General features: G+C 54.8%; 1 protein-coding gene across 1 annotated transcript in view; it reads left to right on the top strand.

Moving 5' to 3' along the window:
* Positions 1 to 18160, top strand: part of TECPR2 (tectonin beta-propeller repeat containing 2) — an 83104-nt gene that overhangs the window by 60980 nt on the left and 3964 nt on the right. Inside the window, exons 17-18 of the mRNA XM_005884108.2 lie at positions 4842 to 4990; positions 17862 to 18042. Of these exons, the coding sequence (XP_005884170.1) occupies positions 4842 to 4990; positions 17862 to 18042 (330 nt within the window). The remainder of the gene's footprint in view (positions 1 to 4841; positions 4991 to 17861; positions 18043 to 18160) is intronic.

Genomic DNA, 18160 nt, shown 5'->3' with positions numbered 1-18160 from the left:
CTTTTAGAGAAAGACACATGGATGTGAGAGAGACACATCGATTGGTTGCCTCCCGTAGGAGCCTGACTAGGGCCAGGATTGAACCTGCAACCCAGGTACACGTCCTCACACTGTCTTTTGAACCTAATCCCAGCACCAGGGCCACTGTTCCGCCTTTGAGAGCATTTGCCAGCCGTTGTTAGTTGTTACTGATGGCCGTGGCCCTCCTGCCTGCCCCAGCCCACCCCCACAGCCCCAGCCAGGCCTGTGTGGGAGATGCCGAGGTTCCTCGTGGAGGCGCCAAGCCCAGGTGCGGTTTGTGTCCTGCCACGCTGAGAGCTTGGTGCAGAGGGAGTGGGCATCGTGCCTGGCTCCACCCAGCGCACCAGCTCCGCTGGGGCCTCCCTGCTCGAAGCTCCAGCCCACAGCCCTGCCTCCCTGCATGTTCAGCTGGCGGCTGGAGCAGGGCGGGGCTTGGAGGTGCCCTTGGGCTTCACTGGGATGGTGGCCATGCTTTCTGGGGAGAAACAGCTTCGGGGGATGTGAGTCTCCATTTGAGGGGGAGCTGCATCTGAGTCGGGATGTGCTTGGCCGTCTGAGCGCAGGCAGTGGGTGCTGCGGTGGCGCAGGCAGTGGGTGCTTGCTGCCAGTGGTGCGGGCAGTGGGTGCTTGGCCGTCTGAGCGCAGGCAGTGGGTGTGGTGCAGGCAGTGGGTGCTGCCAGTGGTGCAGGCGCAGAGGACGGAGCCGCCCAGCCTCCTGCCTGCAAATTCATCCTTAGCAAACCAGTGCCAGGATCCAGCCAAGCCCGGAGTGGGTCACACAGCAGGTGGCAGGAGGCCAGGCTGAGGAGCGGGACTCACAGCAGAGGCAGTGCTGGCTGTGCCCAGAGCTGGGCCTGGCAAGCTGCTGTCTTCCCGTTCAACCCAGTTCCTCACCTTCCTGAGGGGAACAGCGCCCACCGCAGAGAGATGGTGGCAGGAGCATCCTGTGGAATGTGAGCTGCCTCAGAGATGGCTGGCCCCTGCTGTCAGTCCTGGCCTCTCGGTACTAGTGCCCCGGCCTTAGAACCTTCAAATGGAAGCCTGTCTTCCCGGTGCCGACCACTCGAGCTGGGCTACCTCGTGCTGGTATTGACCTTGGCTGTGCCAGGTCATTGTAAAGTCTGGAATGTCACTGGTCTTCCCCACGTGGCACACAGAAGTTGCAATTTTAAGGAGCAAAGTGTCAAGTCATGAACACAGTTTCTGCCTTTAATTTCTTCTTAAAGGGGTAGCATCCCTCTTCTGCCCCTGTGCAAACTACCAAATCAATTGCTGCTTTAGGTGAAATGAAGAGAATTCTTAAATTAAATGTTTCGCTATTGAGCCCAGTTATAACAACAGCATGGAATTTGCAATTTATTACAACCTTAGTTTTTGGAAGCAGATTGGCTGTTGGGGTCCAGCCCCAGCAGGTCCAGGGGTTCCCAAAGGTGTGGACGGAGTCAGCGAAGAAGGAATGACACGGAGGCAGCGTTCAGTTGATCAGCATAGCTAGGTTCTCCCTTTATTCTCCCATTACATCTGTATTTATACCATTTGATTTTAATCCTATCCATTCTATTCCAAAGGTTAGGGCGTTTCTTATCTCCATTCCAAGGTCACTACTCTATTGTTCTGTTAAGCTACAAGGAAGTAACTGAAGGAGATTATCCTAAATAAAGATTATGTAGCTTAAGCGTGATTGTTCGTAGTTAAAGTGACTAACTACCCGCCTGGCACTTAGTTAAGGGGTTTTACTGATTCCCTTCCTTAGTCCTGTTAATCCCTAACTCCAGGGGAAAATCCCCACCTGGGGAAACAACCTTTCCCGGAGAGGTGACCCCTGGTTAGAACACATAGCGCTAAGAAGGGAAGCAAACATATTAAGAACAGTATGCCATATACCCCAGGTCCCTTGAAACATGCTGTGCAGATGTTTCTTCCCTGCAGCGACTGTGTCAAGCAGCAAGGATGGACCAGCTTCCAGCAAATTCCCCCTTTTTTATTTTTTAAACGATAGCGCGTGTAAATCAGCAGCCACCTCTCAGATTGGGTTGTTTAAGACTCGGAAGACCTGTTTGTGACTTTGCCAGCAGGTCAGTCCGAGGCTTAACCCTATATCGGCTCCCCACAATTGGCATCCTTTGGTGGATGTTTAAGAGTCCTGGCACATGTGCACTGTCAGGCACAGGGGTCAGCACAGTGCGGTCTGTGATGACAGTCATGGGTCTCAGCGAGGGATGGGGAAGTGCTTGGTGTCAGTCATGCCTTTGGAAATGTGTGCAGAAAAGTGTGCAGCCCGATAGAGTAAAACACCAAGTAGGTGCCACTTGCTGTTAAGGGAAGAAGTCTGATCTGTTGAATAAAGTAATTAGAACTTTTTTTTTAATGGGAGAGAAAAACCCGAAAGTGGCAGGAAAATTGCGTGTGTTGGTTGGGCTGTGTAGCGACAGGCCCCAGTATCAGCGACTTCACAGTGAACGCCGCCTGCTTTCCCGCCAGCTCGGCTGTCAGCCTCGGTCTCTTAGGGCGGTTGTGCCCGGGGTGGGAGCACTGGTCCCCCTGGTGCTCTGCGGCCCCGGCCCCTCAGGCACTGCAGCTGGAGGGCCCTGCACCAGCTCCAGTGGTTCCGTTCAGGAGGGACAGTCACTTCTGCTCATAGCCCGCTGGCTGGATGGGGCCCCGCTTAACTCGGGACTGGGAGCCGTGGAGTGTGTGAGAGGGCAGGGTGTCTGCCACCTGCCTCGACCGTCCCCTCCCTCTGTGGACGGACAGGAGCCGGGAGAGCGGAGTGAGGCAGGACTGCAGAGGAGCCCCCGGGGGCCGTTCTCTGCTTTGCCCTGCTCTTCAGTCCAGAATCAGCTGGTTGAGGCCGTTTAGGTTCCAGCAGCTTCTGTATTTGTTCTAAAAGAATGTGCCCCTGATAATGTGACTGTGTGTTCTGCATGGTGGTGTCCCCTCGCTCTGAGGCCGCCAGTGTGCCTCTCTCCCAGGTGACTCCTCCCAGGTGACTCCTCCCCAGGTGACTCCCAAGGCAGCTGCTGCCTGGAGTTGCTCTCAGGGCGGCTGCAGACCCCAGCATAGCATTGCCTTCCGATTAGCATTTGTTTCTCAGCTACTTCTGGGACTTACTGCTGAAGCTCCTTTACTTTGATTGGTACAAATGTTCTAATATGTAATATAGATCCCTAGAGAGTCTCTAGAACTCCCTGGTAAGCCATCCTATAGAAGATTAAGAGAGGAAAAGGCAGTTAATTTCAGCATAAAAGAAATCATCGTCTTTGGGAAATGCACAAAGGGGTGCTGAGAACTTTCGTGTTGTGGGAGTTATACTTCTAAGTTTGTCTCATACTAAAGGCACGTGACAGGATTGCCACAGCAAGACCCGTGCCCATTGGTGCAGACACATGGGCAGTCATCCGATGCCAGGGCAACTGTGTGGGGTGCCAAGGCAGCGCCGCCAGCAAGGGCAGCTGCACCACCTCTCCCCCAGTTTTAAAGTCCAGATGACCCGCCCTCTGGCTTCGTCATCGATGACAAACCACTCGGCTTGAAAAATGGGCAAAAGACCTGAATGGACACTTCTCAAGAGAAGGTAGATGCACAAGTGCCCCGGAAGCACATCCAGAGTCTCAGCACCAGGGCTCTCAGGCACATGCACGTTAAACCCGGCAAGATACCCTCACACCTACTAGAAGGGGTGACAGAAGAGGTGCCACAGCGGATGCTGTGCGTGTGTCATGTCACTGGGGACACTGGCCAGGTGAACATCCGTTCTGGGGCCCAGAAGCTCCACTCCTGGGCATTGCTCAGGAGAAACCCCTGCTCCCAGAGGTCTTCTGCCAGAATGCGCGGAGCAGCTTACTCCCGACAGCAAGGCGCAGAGGTGGCCCAAATGTGCCTCGCAGGTGAATGGATGGGCTCGCGTGGTGTTTGGTGCAGGGGAATCGTCCTCGGCCGTGAAAGGAGGGACCCCGAGTGGGAGAAGCCACACCCAGCGTGCACCTGGGACTGTTTCTGTGGAGGCCTAGGCGAGGCCGGACCCTGTGGTAGAAATCCACAGGGTCGTGGCCTGGCAGTGACAGGAAGGGGCCTGAGGGAACCCTCTCGGGGGGTAAAATGGCCCATAACTTGACAGGACGGGGTGACCAGGTCGGTCCATTTGTCAGAGCTGATGGAACTGAACCGTGAGGTCTGCGCTCTGGATGTGGTTTCCCAGGGGCCAAGGTAGCTGGTGTGGGGTCAGGCCACCCTGGCTTCACCCTCAGTTCACCCTCAGCCTCCTGGCTGAGCCACGTCCCCTCCGTGGGACCCTGGGCACATGCCTCCGTGTCTGGTCCCGATGGCCTCACGTGGACGGGGACACTGGGTGCTGTGATGAGGTTCAAAGTGAGGGCCTGGCTGCAAGCCCGCCCCACAGCAGCTGTTGGTGGTTGCCAGATAGACTGTCAATCAAATGTGGTTTCTCTTTAAAGGCTCCTCCTACCTCCCTACCTCTTCAAATCAGCTTAATCCACAAGGAGAAATAGGAACAGAACAGTGAAGGTTCGGGGGCTGTGTTCTCTCACCTTGCCTCCAGCTGGGTCAGCAGTGAAGGGCGCATCCTCTCCGCTCGTCCCTATTGCTGTTGCTGTAATAGTCGCCTCTGAAGGCGCTAACCAGAGGCCCACGTGGAGACGGCCTCGCCTGGTACAGAGGGGCTGCTGTGTGGCGCCTGGCAGGTGGTCTTGGTCACGCTCCTCATCTCTTCCTTTGCAAAATAAAATTAAAGTTGATAGAGTCCGTGAAAGAGTAGTCATTTTACAGAAGTAATTCGTGTTTGTGTGTTTCCTTGTCTCCAGGAGCTGCAAAACTGACGAGCTTGGCGTGTGGAAACCAGCACGTGTGGGCCTGTGATTCCAGGGGCGGCGTGTACTTCCGCGTGGGCACCCAGCCTCTGAACCCCAGTCTCATGCTTCCGGCCTGGATAACGATTGAGCCCCCCGTCCAGGTAAGCTCGAGGGAACTGCCCCAACATGCCCCTCTGAGAGGCATTGCTGGGGGCGGCTGTCGGAAAAGCGCCTCGCTGCACAGGCAGCCTCCACCGCGGGCAGGGACGTGTCGGGGAACAAGGTGGCCACATCCGTTGGCCTCCCGAACGCGGGTTTTACAAAATGAGCATGTTTTTAAAAGCCAGTGCCCAGAGTGTAGAGAAGAAAGTGAAAGTCCCTTAAAATCTCGTCCTGGAGGTAACCTGTTAGTATCAGCGTTCTGTGAGAGCCTTTCCTGGCTTACACAAGGAATCCCCCTCCCGCTGTCCCCCGCACCCGCATCTCAGTTTGCAGTGTTCTCAGTGGCTTGCTTTTGCCCGTGGCTGTCCCGCCGCTGGATCAGAAGCAGAAGTCTGACTCCAGCGCCCTGTCTGGTTACCCTAAAGATTTGAGGGGCCTGGTTGCTATGCTTAGTGGATTTCTGTTGAAAAATGTAGTGAGGGGCTGCTGGATGTTCAAAGTATGTTTTTAATTCTTTTGGATGCTTTTGTACATGGAATTTCATTGTATTTTCAGATCATTCATTGCTAGTGTAAGTTTTTGTATATTGATCTTGTATCTGGAAATCTTGGTAAACTTGTTTATTAATTCTAATAACTTATTTGTAGGTTCTTTAAGGTTTCCTATACATAAGATCATGTTGTCTACAAATAGAGATAATTTTACTTTTTTCTTTCCTATCTGGATGTCTTTTATTTTGTTGTCTTGCCTAATTGTCCTGGCTGGAGCCTCCTGTACAGTGTCGAATGGCACTGGCAAGAGTGGACATCCCTGTCTTGTGCCTGGCCTCAGGAGAAGGCATCCTGCCTGTCACGTTAAGTACGCTGCTAGCTGGGAGCGTTCTCATAGATGCCCTTTTGCAAGTTGAGAAAGTTCCCCTCAATCCTATTTTTTTTAATACATTTTATTGATTTTTTTTATAGAGAGGAAGGGAGAGGGATAGAGAGTTAGAAACATCAATCAGCTGCCTCCTACACACCTCCTACTGGGGATGTGCCCACAACCAAGGTACATGCCCTTGACCGGAATTGAACCTGGGACCCTTCAGTCCACAGGCCGATGCTCTATCCACTGAGCCAAACTGGCTAGGGCTCTATTCCTATTTTTGTTGAATGTTTTTATCACGAAAGGATGTTGGATTTTTTCAGGTACTTTTTCTACGTCTATTGAGATAATTGTGTGGGTTTCTCCTTTATTAATGTGATGCGCGAATTTGACCAACTTTGTATGTTGGACCTCCTTTTATTCTGGGATGACCCTACTGGCGTGGTCACGGCCTTGGTGGACCTTGCTGGATTTGGTTTGCTGGATTTTGTTGAAGATTTTTGTGTCCGTATTCCTAAGGGTGGTTAGTCTTTGGTTTTCTTTTCTTGTCATGTGTCTGGTTTTGGGATCAGGGTGCTGCTGGCCTTTTAAATGAAATGAGTGTTTTTTTCTCTTATGTTTTTTGGAAGAGTTTCTGAAGGGTGGGTTTTAAGCATTTGCTAGAATTTATCAGTGTGGGCCTGGGCCTTTCTTAGTGGGATGTTTTAAATTACTGATTCAGTCTCTTTACTTCTTAAAGGTCTGTTCACAACTTTCTGTTTTTTTCTTCATTCAATATGAAGTTATGTCTTTCTAGGAAGTTGTTCATTTCACCTACGTTGTCTAGTTTATTGGCATCCACTTGTTCGTATTTTTCCTTATGACCCTTTTTATTTCTGTAAGGTCGGCAGTTATGCCCCTACTTTCCTTCCTGATTTTAGTAATTTGTTTCCCTTTTTTTTTCTTTCTTAATCCAGCTAAAGTTTTGATAATTTTGTTGATCCTTTCAAAAACCCTCTTTTGGTTTTGTTCGCTTTTCTCTCTCTTTCTTCCTATTCTCTAGTTCATCTGTGTCACATCAGTCTTTTGCTTCCGCACTTGCTTGTGCTTTGCTTGCTAGTGATCCTCTGGCAGCTCCCACCAGTACTCATCGCAGTTACCAGGCCCGTCGACGACCTAGAGTAACCTTGGACTGGAACGCGTGTGGGGCCCCAGCGTGGAGTCCTGCCAGGGTCAGGGAGGGCTGCTGGGTGGATGAGCGCGGGTGGTGGTGAGGATGCTGCCGAGTGGGGTGGGAGTGCCGGGCAGTGAGCCGAGGCCACGGGGCCCAGCCAGCCCGCCTCTGCTGCTCCTCGGCCGGCCCACAGCTCATCCATGGGGCTGCGTGGGAGACCATGAAACCACACACTCCTCTTCCTTCCTCCTCTTAGATTCTAGAATAACCTCTCGGAAACAGAGCTGAAACTGGGGGGAGAAAGCTGAACTTGGAGTGTGCTGCTGCCTGCAGTGACCAGCAGCCTTGCCCAGTGAAGTGGCCACAGTGGCACAGGCTCCTGGGAGGCCTGCAGGCTGTGGTCTGAGCAAGCGCGACTGCTAACTGTGTGGGAAGCAGTGGCCGTGCCGAGTGCCTGCTGAGCAGAGCCATGTCTCACTCGGAACTTCGGGCGCCGTGGGATGTGTTCATGCAGGGTGCTGGGAATGGGCTCCTGTGGGGAAACCAGGCCTGTCTCCCGCTCTCCCAGCTCTCTGTCCCTCTCCTGCTTCCCCCAGGGCGGAGGGCAGGAGTGGCTCCCACTGGCAGCGGAAGCGTGGTACTTGGACAGCTCCGTGTGGGCGCCACAGCCCTAGTGAGTAGCTGAGCGAGCCGGGCCCAGGCCTGCTCTCCTAGCACAGTCTGCGGGGCCGCTGCTCCTGGGCAGCAGGGCTGAGCACTTGGTTGCTGCGGTCTGAAGTGGCCACGGGCACCGTTGCTGGGCACTCCCATGTGCCAGGCTGGCGCTTGAAGCACATCTTCTCCTCCTCCCAGTGCGTGCTTATCCCTGCCCTGCCCGGGAACCCCGCTCGGAGAGGACGAGAACGTTGCCAAGGCCTCATGGCTAGTAGGCGGAGGGCTGGACTCCACGGGTGTGTCGCCCCAGCTGGTGCTGAGAACAAGCCTGGGCCATAGCACTGACTGTCGCCTCGGTGTGCACCGGTGCTGTGACCTCACACAGGCCGAAGGGGCTCCATGGAGAGGACTTAGAATGTCAGGACGACTTGGTTGAATCCAGGAGTTCAAATGCAAATAGGTTCACATGTTTCAGCCGTGACCCACCTCTTTCTGCGGCATCTTATTTATTCTTTGCCTGCGCTTCCTGGTCTGCATGTAGGACGTTTGCATTTGGGGCAAATGGAAGAGGTGATGGATGGATGCTGAAGGGCACGACATGTGAGCCACAGAAACCTAGAATCACCGCAGTCCCTCCGTTTCTTTCCTAGTCTCGTCTCCCTGAGACCTCCCTCCTGTAGCAGTTTGGGGTGAGGTTTTACAAAGCACTCAAACAAATGACCCAGTTTTCAGACTTGCTAACGTGTAGAAAGATTCGGAGAAAATATTTATAGTTGTGTTTAGCATCTCTTTGGAGTTTGCTGCATCAGTTGGAGAATTTTCTGTCCACCTGAAAATTAGCTCTGAAGCTGAGAGCACAGTTGATGGGATTTCCCGTGCTGCTGGCGCTGGGTGGGGATAAAGGAAGCTGGTCCGGCAGGTGGTCCAGCTCCCGCACCCCAGCAGGCCCCCCTCTTCTTTCACAGGGATCTGCTTAGCCCCTTATGCTCACCTCCACCCCCTGGTCCCCTCCGCCTCCTGGTCCCCTCTGTCCCTGGTCCCCTCCGCCCCTTGGTCCCCTCCGCCTCCTGGTCCCCTCCGCCTCCTGGTCCCCTCTTCCCCCTGGTCCTAGCGCCCCCTGGGAGGCTCCCGCCAACTCCCTGTGCAGATTGGCTCTGTCAGTTTCTCTGGGGCCTGGATTGCAGCTTTCCTGGAAAAGACAGAAACCTGGAAAACCAAGACAAATATGACTGCAAATGGCCAAACTAACACTTAAAAATTATTTTAAACTCAGCTGCTTTAGTTATACTTAGTATATGAGCAACAAAATAAAACAAGCATGCAAACAGGGTATAGCTAGTACCTGAGAATGCCACGCTCACAATGCTGCTGGTGGGGATGGAGGGAACGAGGTGGAACTTCAACATCCAGATCTTTAGAAAAGCTCAGGCCCGACCACAGGGAGACGCTGGGGAAGCGTTGGTGTTAGAGAGTGGGCCCCCCCGCCCCGGGCTGGGCCTTCCATTGATCCGTCAGAATGAACCGTCGTCGTCTCGGCACCAGAGCAGAACAAGGTGAAGGGAATTCTACTCTCTGCTCCCGATCTAAGGCAGTGCCGCCTAACCCTCGATGTCACTCCACCCTCTGCGCTGGCAGGGTCACTCACCCCAGGGTACCAAGATGTCCTGGTTTTGTGGGGTTTTTTTAAATATATATTTCTTTATTAATATTATTTTTATTGATTTCAGAGAGGAGGGGAGAGGGAGTGAGAGCTAGAAACATCAATGATGAGAGAGAATCATTGATTGGCTGCCTCCTGGGCATGTGCCCTGACCGGGAATCGAACTGTGACCTCCTGGTTCATAGGTCGATGCTAAGCCCCACCAGCCGGGCAAGACGCCCTGGCTTTTAATGAGAGAGAGAGCAGAAATACTGCTGGCTGCCTGGGCAGGGCCTGGGAGGCCGCTGCTCCTCAAGGGATGTATCGAGGCCTTGCTGAGGGACGACACCCACACAGCCTCGCGTGAGAGCTTGTGTTCCCGGGAGAAGTGCTCACAGAAGTACTGGAGTAAAAGCATCAGCTACAAAACATGTTTGATGAGCCTGTGTTTGCATTTAAGAAAGTACACGTTGGAAAAGTGTGAAGGCAGCGAAACACCAAAAGGAGCTCTGTCTGAGGGGGCTGTTGTGGCCCCTCCTCCTTCCTTCAGTCGTCCCCTCTTTTCTGAATATCTTGCGGTTCACATGTCAGTTATGGAAAAAGCAGCCCATAGCTCTGAGTAACCTAACACAAACCAGTCCTAGAAAATGATCAGAAATGTTCCCAAAGCCGTTTGTGGTCTCTGTAAACATGACCCTTGACCCAGAGAGAGGGTGCCTGGTGAGTGCGCTGGCCTGCCTGGTGTGAGGAGCCCACTTAGCAGGTCATGACAACAGTCGCTGTAAATAATTGAGGATGCACTTTAAAATCGTGTTCTGGCGAGTATGGATCCGGAGGACTGTTCCGAGTGGAGGGGGGCTTTAGTGGTTTGGAGCTGGCCTTTGCCCCGCTTCCTGTGCCGGCGCTGCCGCCAGGGTTCGGGGACGTGCACACAGCGGTACGTGGCGTCTGTTCTCACTGTGCCCACAGCGCGCTCAGAGGAGGGTGGTGTGGTTCCATGTTGTGAAAAACAGAAACCAAAACGAGAAAATGCCACTACGTTCCTAGAAGAATCGATAGCGAAGTGACTATTTTTGGTTAAGGGATCATGAACTCTCATTGCTGTTTTCTATATTTACCTGTAATGGGCAGGACATTTTTTTATAATCGGAGAGAAAAACATATATTTGACAAAGAACCCAAACTTTTGGGTCAGCAGCCCTGCTCCAGGCCCCTCCCCGTCGGTCTTCCCTCCCTGCCCACCACACACAAGGGTTTAGACTTGGGGGACACGGGAGCCAGCGCTCCACTGTGGGCGAGGAGAGCGCAGCTGCAGAAAGCAGGGCTCCGGTTCCGGCTCCTGTGGGGCGGGCGCTTAGCTCCATTTCCTCTCTGTCCCTCGGACACTTCAGGTCGTCATCTTGGAGGGATCCCTCTGGGACGCTTTGGCCACTCGGGTCCAGCCTGGTCACCCTGGGGTCGCCCTCGCCTCCCTCGCTCCTAGATCCCGTGTCTTCCTCTTCCTTTGTTTTGGGGGTTTATCCTCCAATCCGTTCCTGAGGAGGTGCGTGGTAGGTACCTCTTGGAGACATTGCATGTCTGAAAAGTCTCTCACCCACGTCACCCTGACCGTGCTGGACACGGCCGTCCAGGCTGGGGGTCGTTTCCTGAGAAGCAGGACGTCCTCCTGCACCGCCTCCTGGCGCCCAGCATGGCCTGAGCCACTCTGGTAGCTGATCCCTGAGATTTGACCTGCTTCTCCTCTGGACATTTGTAAGCTCTTTGTTCCCGTGTTCTGAGGACAAATGGCGCTGTGCCCAGGAGGCCTGTCCTTTGTGCCAGGCACCATGGCCTTAGTTCTGGGCCATGTCCTGGTGCTGGTCAGCAGCCTCCTTCCTGCCTCGGCCCTCCTGCTTCTCTGTTTGCTCTTCCTGGGGTCATGCTTCTGTCCCATGGCTTCCTAACCTGGCCTCTGCTTACCTTTTCTCTCCTGCTTTCCCTCTCTTTCTGCTTTTATCCTACTTTCTAGAAGGTGTTGCCCACTTTTGGGGTTGTCTCGTGAGCACACTCAACCACTGAGCCACACTGGCTGGGCCCAACCTTTTTTTTTAACTCTCCCTCACCATGTAGCGTGTTTCTGGAGGGAGGAAAGGGCAGGTGTGAGTTGGTTCTGGAATCGTCTCCCAAGCAGTGCTGGTGTTTCAGAGCGCGCAGGAGCCTGGGCCACGCTGCGTGCTGAGAGCCGGGCGCAGTCACCCACCCACTCCTGGGCTCCCCGGCACGTTAGCTGCTCAGGACCACGCGCTGCCGCCTCCCGGTGAGGAGACAAGGCCTCCCGCGTGGCAGCCAATGCTGCTGACGCAACAACCCCGTTTTGAGGAAAATGAGGTTGTGTTTGCCACTTCCTTCATTATCCCTCGTTACCTCTTTTCCTAGAGCACCGTTGTTTTGGGGGGCTCTTCTCCAACCCTGGTCCTAAGAAATACTACCCTTCCCAGGGGCATGTGTCCGTAGCCTCTGTCTCCTGGGCTGGACGGCGTGGTTCCCAGCAAAGACCACCAGGCGCAGATGGGCTGCCTTCGGGTGACCCAGTGCTCCCCAAAGCTGCCAGCACCAGGAAGGGTCTGCATCGGTCCTGGAGGAGCAGAGCCGGGGTCTTCCCCGCACAGAGGCCGCCCCAGGCCTGTGTGTGCAGCAGCGGCCAGCAGGGCCTGGGCGCCGGGGCCATCTGAGCAGCTGCCGCGTGCCCGGCCATCGGAGACAGCGGGCCAGTGCGCAGGGATAGAGTTTCTGCAGTGTCACGGTCACTGTGCTGCAGGCCGTGACGGGCTCAAGTGCTGGACAGAAAGGGGTCAGAGGCCTCTCACGGCCTCCACTCAGGAGGAACAGAATGTGAGAATGTGGTGGCCGCCCAGGAAAGGCTGGCAGATGCAGAGTCCCTGAAGTCACCCCTCAGGCCAGGCGCGGGGCAGAGTCACTGGTGGGGGCCGCTGGCTCTGCAGCTGCCGATCAGGAGAGGAAAGAAACCGAGAGCTTGTCCCTTCAGAGCCCGCAGCGGGGCTTCCTTGCTGGGTCATTCTCCCAGGAAAGTGCACTGAGCCAGGCGTGTGCCACAGTGACAGCGGAGCAGCTCCCGGAATCGGGGGCTCCCACAGGACCCAGCGCACGCAGAGCGGGCTCACCCCCGGGTGGTCCACACGGCCATGAGGCTCAGCCCAGCAGGCCAGGCAGCCAGAACCCGCGCCCCAGCCTGAAGGGGACACGGTGGGGAGGGATCAGCCCAGGTCACAGGCTGACCAGAGAAAAAGTGTCCCAGCTCCCTGCCCGTCGCCCCCTCGCCCTGAGGGTCCCCCGCACTAAGACAAGCCTCACCAGGGGAATCTAGTCCCAGCTCCCTGCCCATCACCCCCTCGCCCTGAGGGCCCCCTGCACTAAGACAGGCCTGACCGGGGGAATCTAGCTCCCAGCTTACCTGCAAGTAACAAACCTGAGCAGGAAGGGGATCTGCAGGAAGACCCAACGGTCAGAAAGTACAGCCACCGCAGGGCCAAGGGGCAGGACAGGACAAACAACACTCAGCCTCACGGGGAAGGGGAGGACGGGCCTCTGGAGGGGGGCGGCCTTCGACGCCGTGCGTGGCGTCCGGTCGCCTTGTTTCCAGGGCTCTTCCCAGGGACCTGCCGCTGCTCCACCGGCCTCGCCGACCCCCCCGCATGTCCCGCAATGAGAAAGGCTGAGAACATCTGTCTGTTTTGTAAGCATGTCTCTCTGACCATCTGCAAGGGATGCTTTTCTGTCCCTTATTCTCTCTCTTTTTTTTTTGTAATCCTCACCCAACGAGTGAGAATAATTTTCCCTTGGATCTTTAGAGAGAGTGGAAGGGAGAGAGGGAGAGAGACACATCCATGTGAGAGACACATTGATTGGTTGCTGTCCACATGTACCCCAAGCAGGGACGAAAATCATCGGACCTGCAACCCTGGTACATGCCCTTGGTGGGGAATCGAACCTGCGACCCTCTGGTGCACAGGCCAGCACTAACCACTTGGCGCACTGGCCAGGGCTCCGGAACATTCTCATCACCCAGAAGGAAGCCCTGTACCCAGCGGTCAGTCCCCACCCCCTCTCTTCCCCTGGAAGCACTGACCTGCTTCCTCTCGGTGGGTTTTCCTCCTGGAAACGGCTCAGACACGCGGCCTGAGGTGGGCTTTGCTCACGTACCGTCCGGGTTTTGAGGCTCATGTTGTGTCAGGGTCGGTCCTGAGCAATCCCACTGCAGGCAGAGCTCGGTCTGCTGCGCTTCGCAGGCCTGCGTGTCCGTCCAGCGAGCGAGACCTCCCCCCGCACAATACGCTCCGCTCCCGGAGGCTCAGGCGGTGCTCAGCATTGTTTAGCAATAACGTGTTTCTTGCTCAGTGTATAATGATGACCTGTAATGAAAATGGTTGTTTGTTTTTAAGTAATGCTATTGCACACTTAATAGACTACAGTGAATATAACCATCACTTTTAAACCCACTGGGGAGCCAAACAATTCACGTGACTCCCTCTGTTGCCATGTCGCTTGGGGGTGGGCCGGGCGGGCGCGGCCTCTGAGGTGTGCCGCACGCCGAGGGCCACCTTCTGTGTCCGGGCCTCCGGTGCGGGCACATGGGCTGTTGTGAAGAATTCCACTGCTGTGGCCGTTCCTGCCTGTGGTCCGAGGTCCGCTCCAGTGCTCTGGGTAAATGTCCCCGCGTGGGGTTGCTGGGTGGGGCTGTTCAACCCCTGGGCCTGCAGCCTGTCTCCATTCCACACCCGCCACTTCACACCCCCTGGGAGGGAGGAGGGTCCCTGCTCTCCACGTGCTCCCTGCTTGTTATTTTCCATTTTCTTTCTCCAGACACCCTGTGGGTGTGAGGAAGGGCTGCATTGTGCTTTGACTTGCATTCCTACGGGCTAGTGACTGATGTCGGGCACCTTTGCATGTGCTTGTTGGCCTTTGCATATCTTTGGAGAAATGTCTTTTTTAAGATGTATGTTTTAGTTGATTTTTAGAGAGATAGGAAGGGGGGGGGACAGGGAGAGAAACATGGGCCGGCTGCCTCCTGCACTCCCCCTACCAGGGCTTGAACCCTCACCTGGTGCCTGGGATGATGCTCAACCAACCGAGCCACACCAGCCAGGGCTGGAGAAGTGGTTCTTCAAGTCCTTTGTCCTTTAAAAAATGTGGTTGTTTTTCTTGTTGTTGTTGGATTTTAAAAGTTCTGTATTCGGGGTCCTAGACCAGGGGTGGGCAACCTTTTTGTGAGTGCGTGCCAAAACCAGCAAAATCTCTGACTCAAAATTCTTCTGCATGCCAACCCTAATTTTTTGAGAACATGTTACGCCTACTTGATATCTCTTAAGGTGTACGTATGTGAAGAACCTTGAAGAAATAATAAAATTCACTCGAGCGACAAAAACACAGTATATGATGATGAAAAATACATTTATTTTTCAATGTATACATGTACACTGATAGTCCGACAGAAAACTTTATGACTCCGTTTGATATTATCAGTGGGACTTTTGCTGCTGCATCACTGATGACAGAGATTTTACATCAGGTTTATATTTCGTGACCTTCAGAGAGATGCACTTTCATCCATCAGGCTACTCCTATTATGAGACTTAACAAAATTCATCACTGAGAGCAAAGATTCACAAGCGTATGTGGATGAAACCAAAACACTGTTCGGATCTAGGAAGGCAGGGAGAGTTAAGGCAGAGGCATAGAAATTGCTCTTCCCCTGTCTCGTCAACCCATGTCTATGGTCTTTAAGATAACTTGTTATGTAAAATTATTTATCTAAGATGCACCTACACTGAATTTATCTGAAAAATAAAAATGTCGATATTAAGAAAAAAATTATAAATGGAAGATTATAAGAGAGGGTTTCGCGTGCCAGCAAAAGTTACTGGCATGCCAAACATGGCACACGTGCCAGGGGTTGCCCACCCCTGCCCTAGACCCTATTCAGTACGTGATCTGGAAATGTTCTCTCCCCTTCGCTTTCCTTATGGTGCCCTTTGAGGTGTGGAAGTTGTGAATTTTGATGAAGTCCAGTTTACCTTGTGTCGCTGCTGCCTTTGGTGTCATGTAAGGACCATTGGCAGGTCTAGCTCCCACGCTTATTCTGACCCGTTCGCGTTGCTCTGAAGGGGGCGTGAGGCAAGGACTGTCCCGGCTCCATTTGCTGGGAAGATGCTCTTTCTCACTCACAGTCTTGGCGCCCTTGGCAGCACCACTGGACTGCTCCGTGGACTGGCCTGTCTCGGGACAGGCCTCGCTGTGTGACCACCGTAGCGTCCGAGTAGTCTTGAAAGCAGGAAGTGCGAGTCTTCCAAATTTGTTCTTTTTCAAGACTGTTCTGACCTTCGGGGTCCCTTGCAGCCCCACATGAATTCTAGGATGAGCTTTTCCATTTCTGCCTCAATACCAGCTGGGCTGTGTGTGTGTGTGTGTGTGTGTGTGTGTGTCTGCATGTGTGCATGTGTGTGTGCGCGCACGCGTGTTTCTGTGTGTGCATGTGCGTGTGTGTGGTCTCGCCTTGCCTGTGCTTGACAGAGTGGAGAGCCTAGTGGCCCCTGAATCAGAAGCACCCGGGTGCTTGTCTACAAGGTTGTTTCGGGGCCCCAGCCCCAAAGTCTGATGCATAAGGGTTGGCCCCAGCGTGCCTCTTTGTTTGTTAATCTTCCCCCGAGGATATTTTTTCATTGATTTTAGAGAGAGTGGAAGGGAGGGGGAGAGACAGAGAGAGAAAAACATCATGTGAGAGAGAGACATTGATTGGCTGCCCCCTGCAGCTCCGACCTGGGGCTGGGGATCGAGCCTGCAACCAAGATTCATGCCTTTAACCGGATCAAACCCTGAACCCTTCAAACTGTGGGCTGAAACTAACCACTGAGCCAGGCCGGCTAGGGCCTGAATGTGTCGTTTTAACAGCCCCCACACACGTCCAGGGACTCCAAGGTTTGAGAACCACTAGCCGTTCTTACTCTGGGGGGACTTGAGTTCAACAAGAGAGCATTTCCTAGTTTGAAAATGGCCGGTGTGTGTACAGAGCAGCCTGCACAGACTGCAACTATTCACCCGATTGGCCCTGCTTGGCCACTGGAGTAAGGTCCCTGGGACTTTCCCAGGTGACATTTGTGAAGCAGCATGTCTTGGGCCGTGTTCAGGAGCTCTCAGGTGGGTGGCAGACAGTGGGTGACATCTGTGAGATCCTTTGCTGCCGTATCACCTGCAGTCTTTTCCTTGTTGCCTCCACTTAACCCCATTCTCCCAAGTGCCAGGCGGTGCGCCCTCTGACCTCCCCGATGCCAGGTGGTGCGCCCTCTGACCTCCCCGATGCAGGTGGTGTGCCCTCTGACCTCCCCGATGCCAGGCGGTGCGCCCTCTGACCTCCCCGATGCAGGTGGTGCGCCCTCTGACCTCCCCGATGCCAGGTGGTGTGCCCTCTGACCTCCCTGATGCAGGTGGTGCGCCCTCTGACCTTCCCGATGCCAGGTGGTGCGCCCTCTGACCTCCCCGATGCAGGTGGTGTGCCCTCTGACCTCCCCGATGCAGGTGGTGTACCCACCTGACCTCCCCGATGCAGGTGGTGTGCCCACCTGACCTCCCCGATGCATGTGGTGTGCCCACCTGACCTCCCTGATGCAGGGGTGCGCCCACCTAACCTCCCTGTGTCCTCAGTTTTGCACGTTGCGTCTTGTTTCCTGCGTCTGCTCTCAGGCATGTCTCCAGAGCTCTCTCTGAACCGTCAGCCCCAGCGTCCCGGGCCCCGGTACCCAGCAGGCCTCCACTGCTTATGGAGGAGATGCCCCTTGCACAGTGCTGCCCGGCCCAGCCCCGCCCACTCCAGCCGCCTGAGCGGTGGGCAGTGGGCCCCCGCTACCTCCTCCAGTGGTTCACAGGACTTTCAGTCCCTCGTGCCCCCATGCTCCCTGCTTTGCAGACACTTCCCCCGCCTGGCACCCTCTCCCCTGCCCTCCCCTCTGGGTCGTTCCTGTTTGTCCTGCCATCTTGGTATCGGGTTGGATCTAGGCCGGCTTCCCTGACCTCTGGGTCTGACCCAGTTATGTGGTCTGGGCGCCTCGTTCACCTGGGCAGCTTTTGCCTGGGGCGGCCTCCTGTTTCTCTGTGTGACTATTTGAGTAATGGCTGTCTCTCACAGGACTTGACATCCAGGAGACACCCAGCCGGTAACAGTTTAAAAGAGGCAGCCGATCAATGATTGTCTCTCATCATGGATGTTTCTATCACTCTCTCCCTCTCCCTCTCTCTCTGAAATCATTAAAAAAATTTTTCACAAAATCCAGGAGACAAGAAAATTGATTGCCAGCTCCTGGCACAGTGCCTGGCATGTGGTAGATGCTCAAGTACACCTGTTGGGTGGGTGGTGGAGGCATGGGTGGATGTGTGAGTGGTGACATGTGGCTGAGTGGCTGGCAGGCTAGCAAGCAGGAATCAGCGAAAGTTTCTAGAATCTCCCGTTGCCGCGTCACTGACCTCAGTTCACACCTCTCGGCCTTGCTCTGTCCTTCCCTCCCGCGTGCAGCCTCCCGGGGTCACCTTGGTCAGCGTCCACTGCAGCCCCAACGACCAGATGCTGTGGGCACTCGACAGCCGGTTCAACGTGCACGTCCGCGTCGGGATCACCGAGGAGATGCCCGTGGGGACCGACTGGGATCACGTGCCAGGTGGGCGTGGGTGGCATGGCGCTGTCCCCCAAGGCAGGCCCCGGCCGTCAGCCTAGCCAGGCAGCCAAGGTTTCACACCCGGCTCCTCTGCCTGAGGGCTGCTGGCGTGAGGGCCCAGCCCGCACCCTGGCTCTCTGTCGCCTGGCTGCTTCTTGCC

Source organism: Myotis brandtii, unplaced genomic scaffold (assembly GCF_000412655.1).
Source record: "Myotis brandtii unplaced genomic scaffold, ASM41265v1 scaffold819, whole genome shotgun sequence".
Lineage (NCBI taxonomy): Eukaryota > Metazoa > Chordata > Mammalia > Chiroptera > Vespertilionidae > Myotis > Myotis brandtii.
The sequence above is the reverse complement of the archived record's forward strand: the minus strand, read 5'-3'. Positions and strand labels throughout refer to the sequence as shown.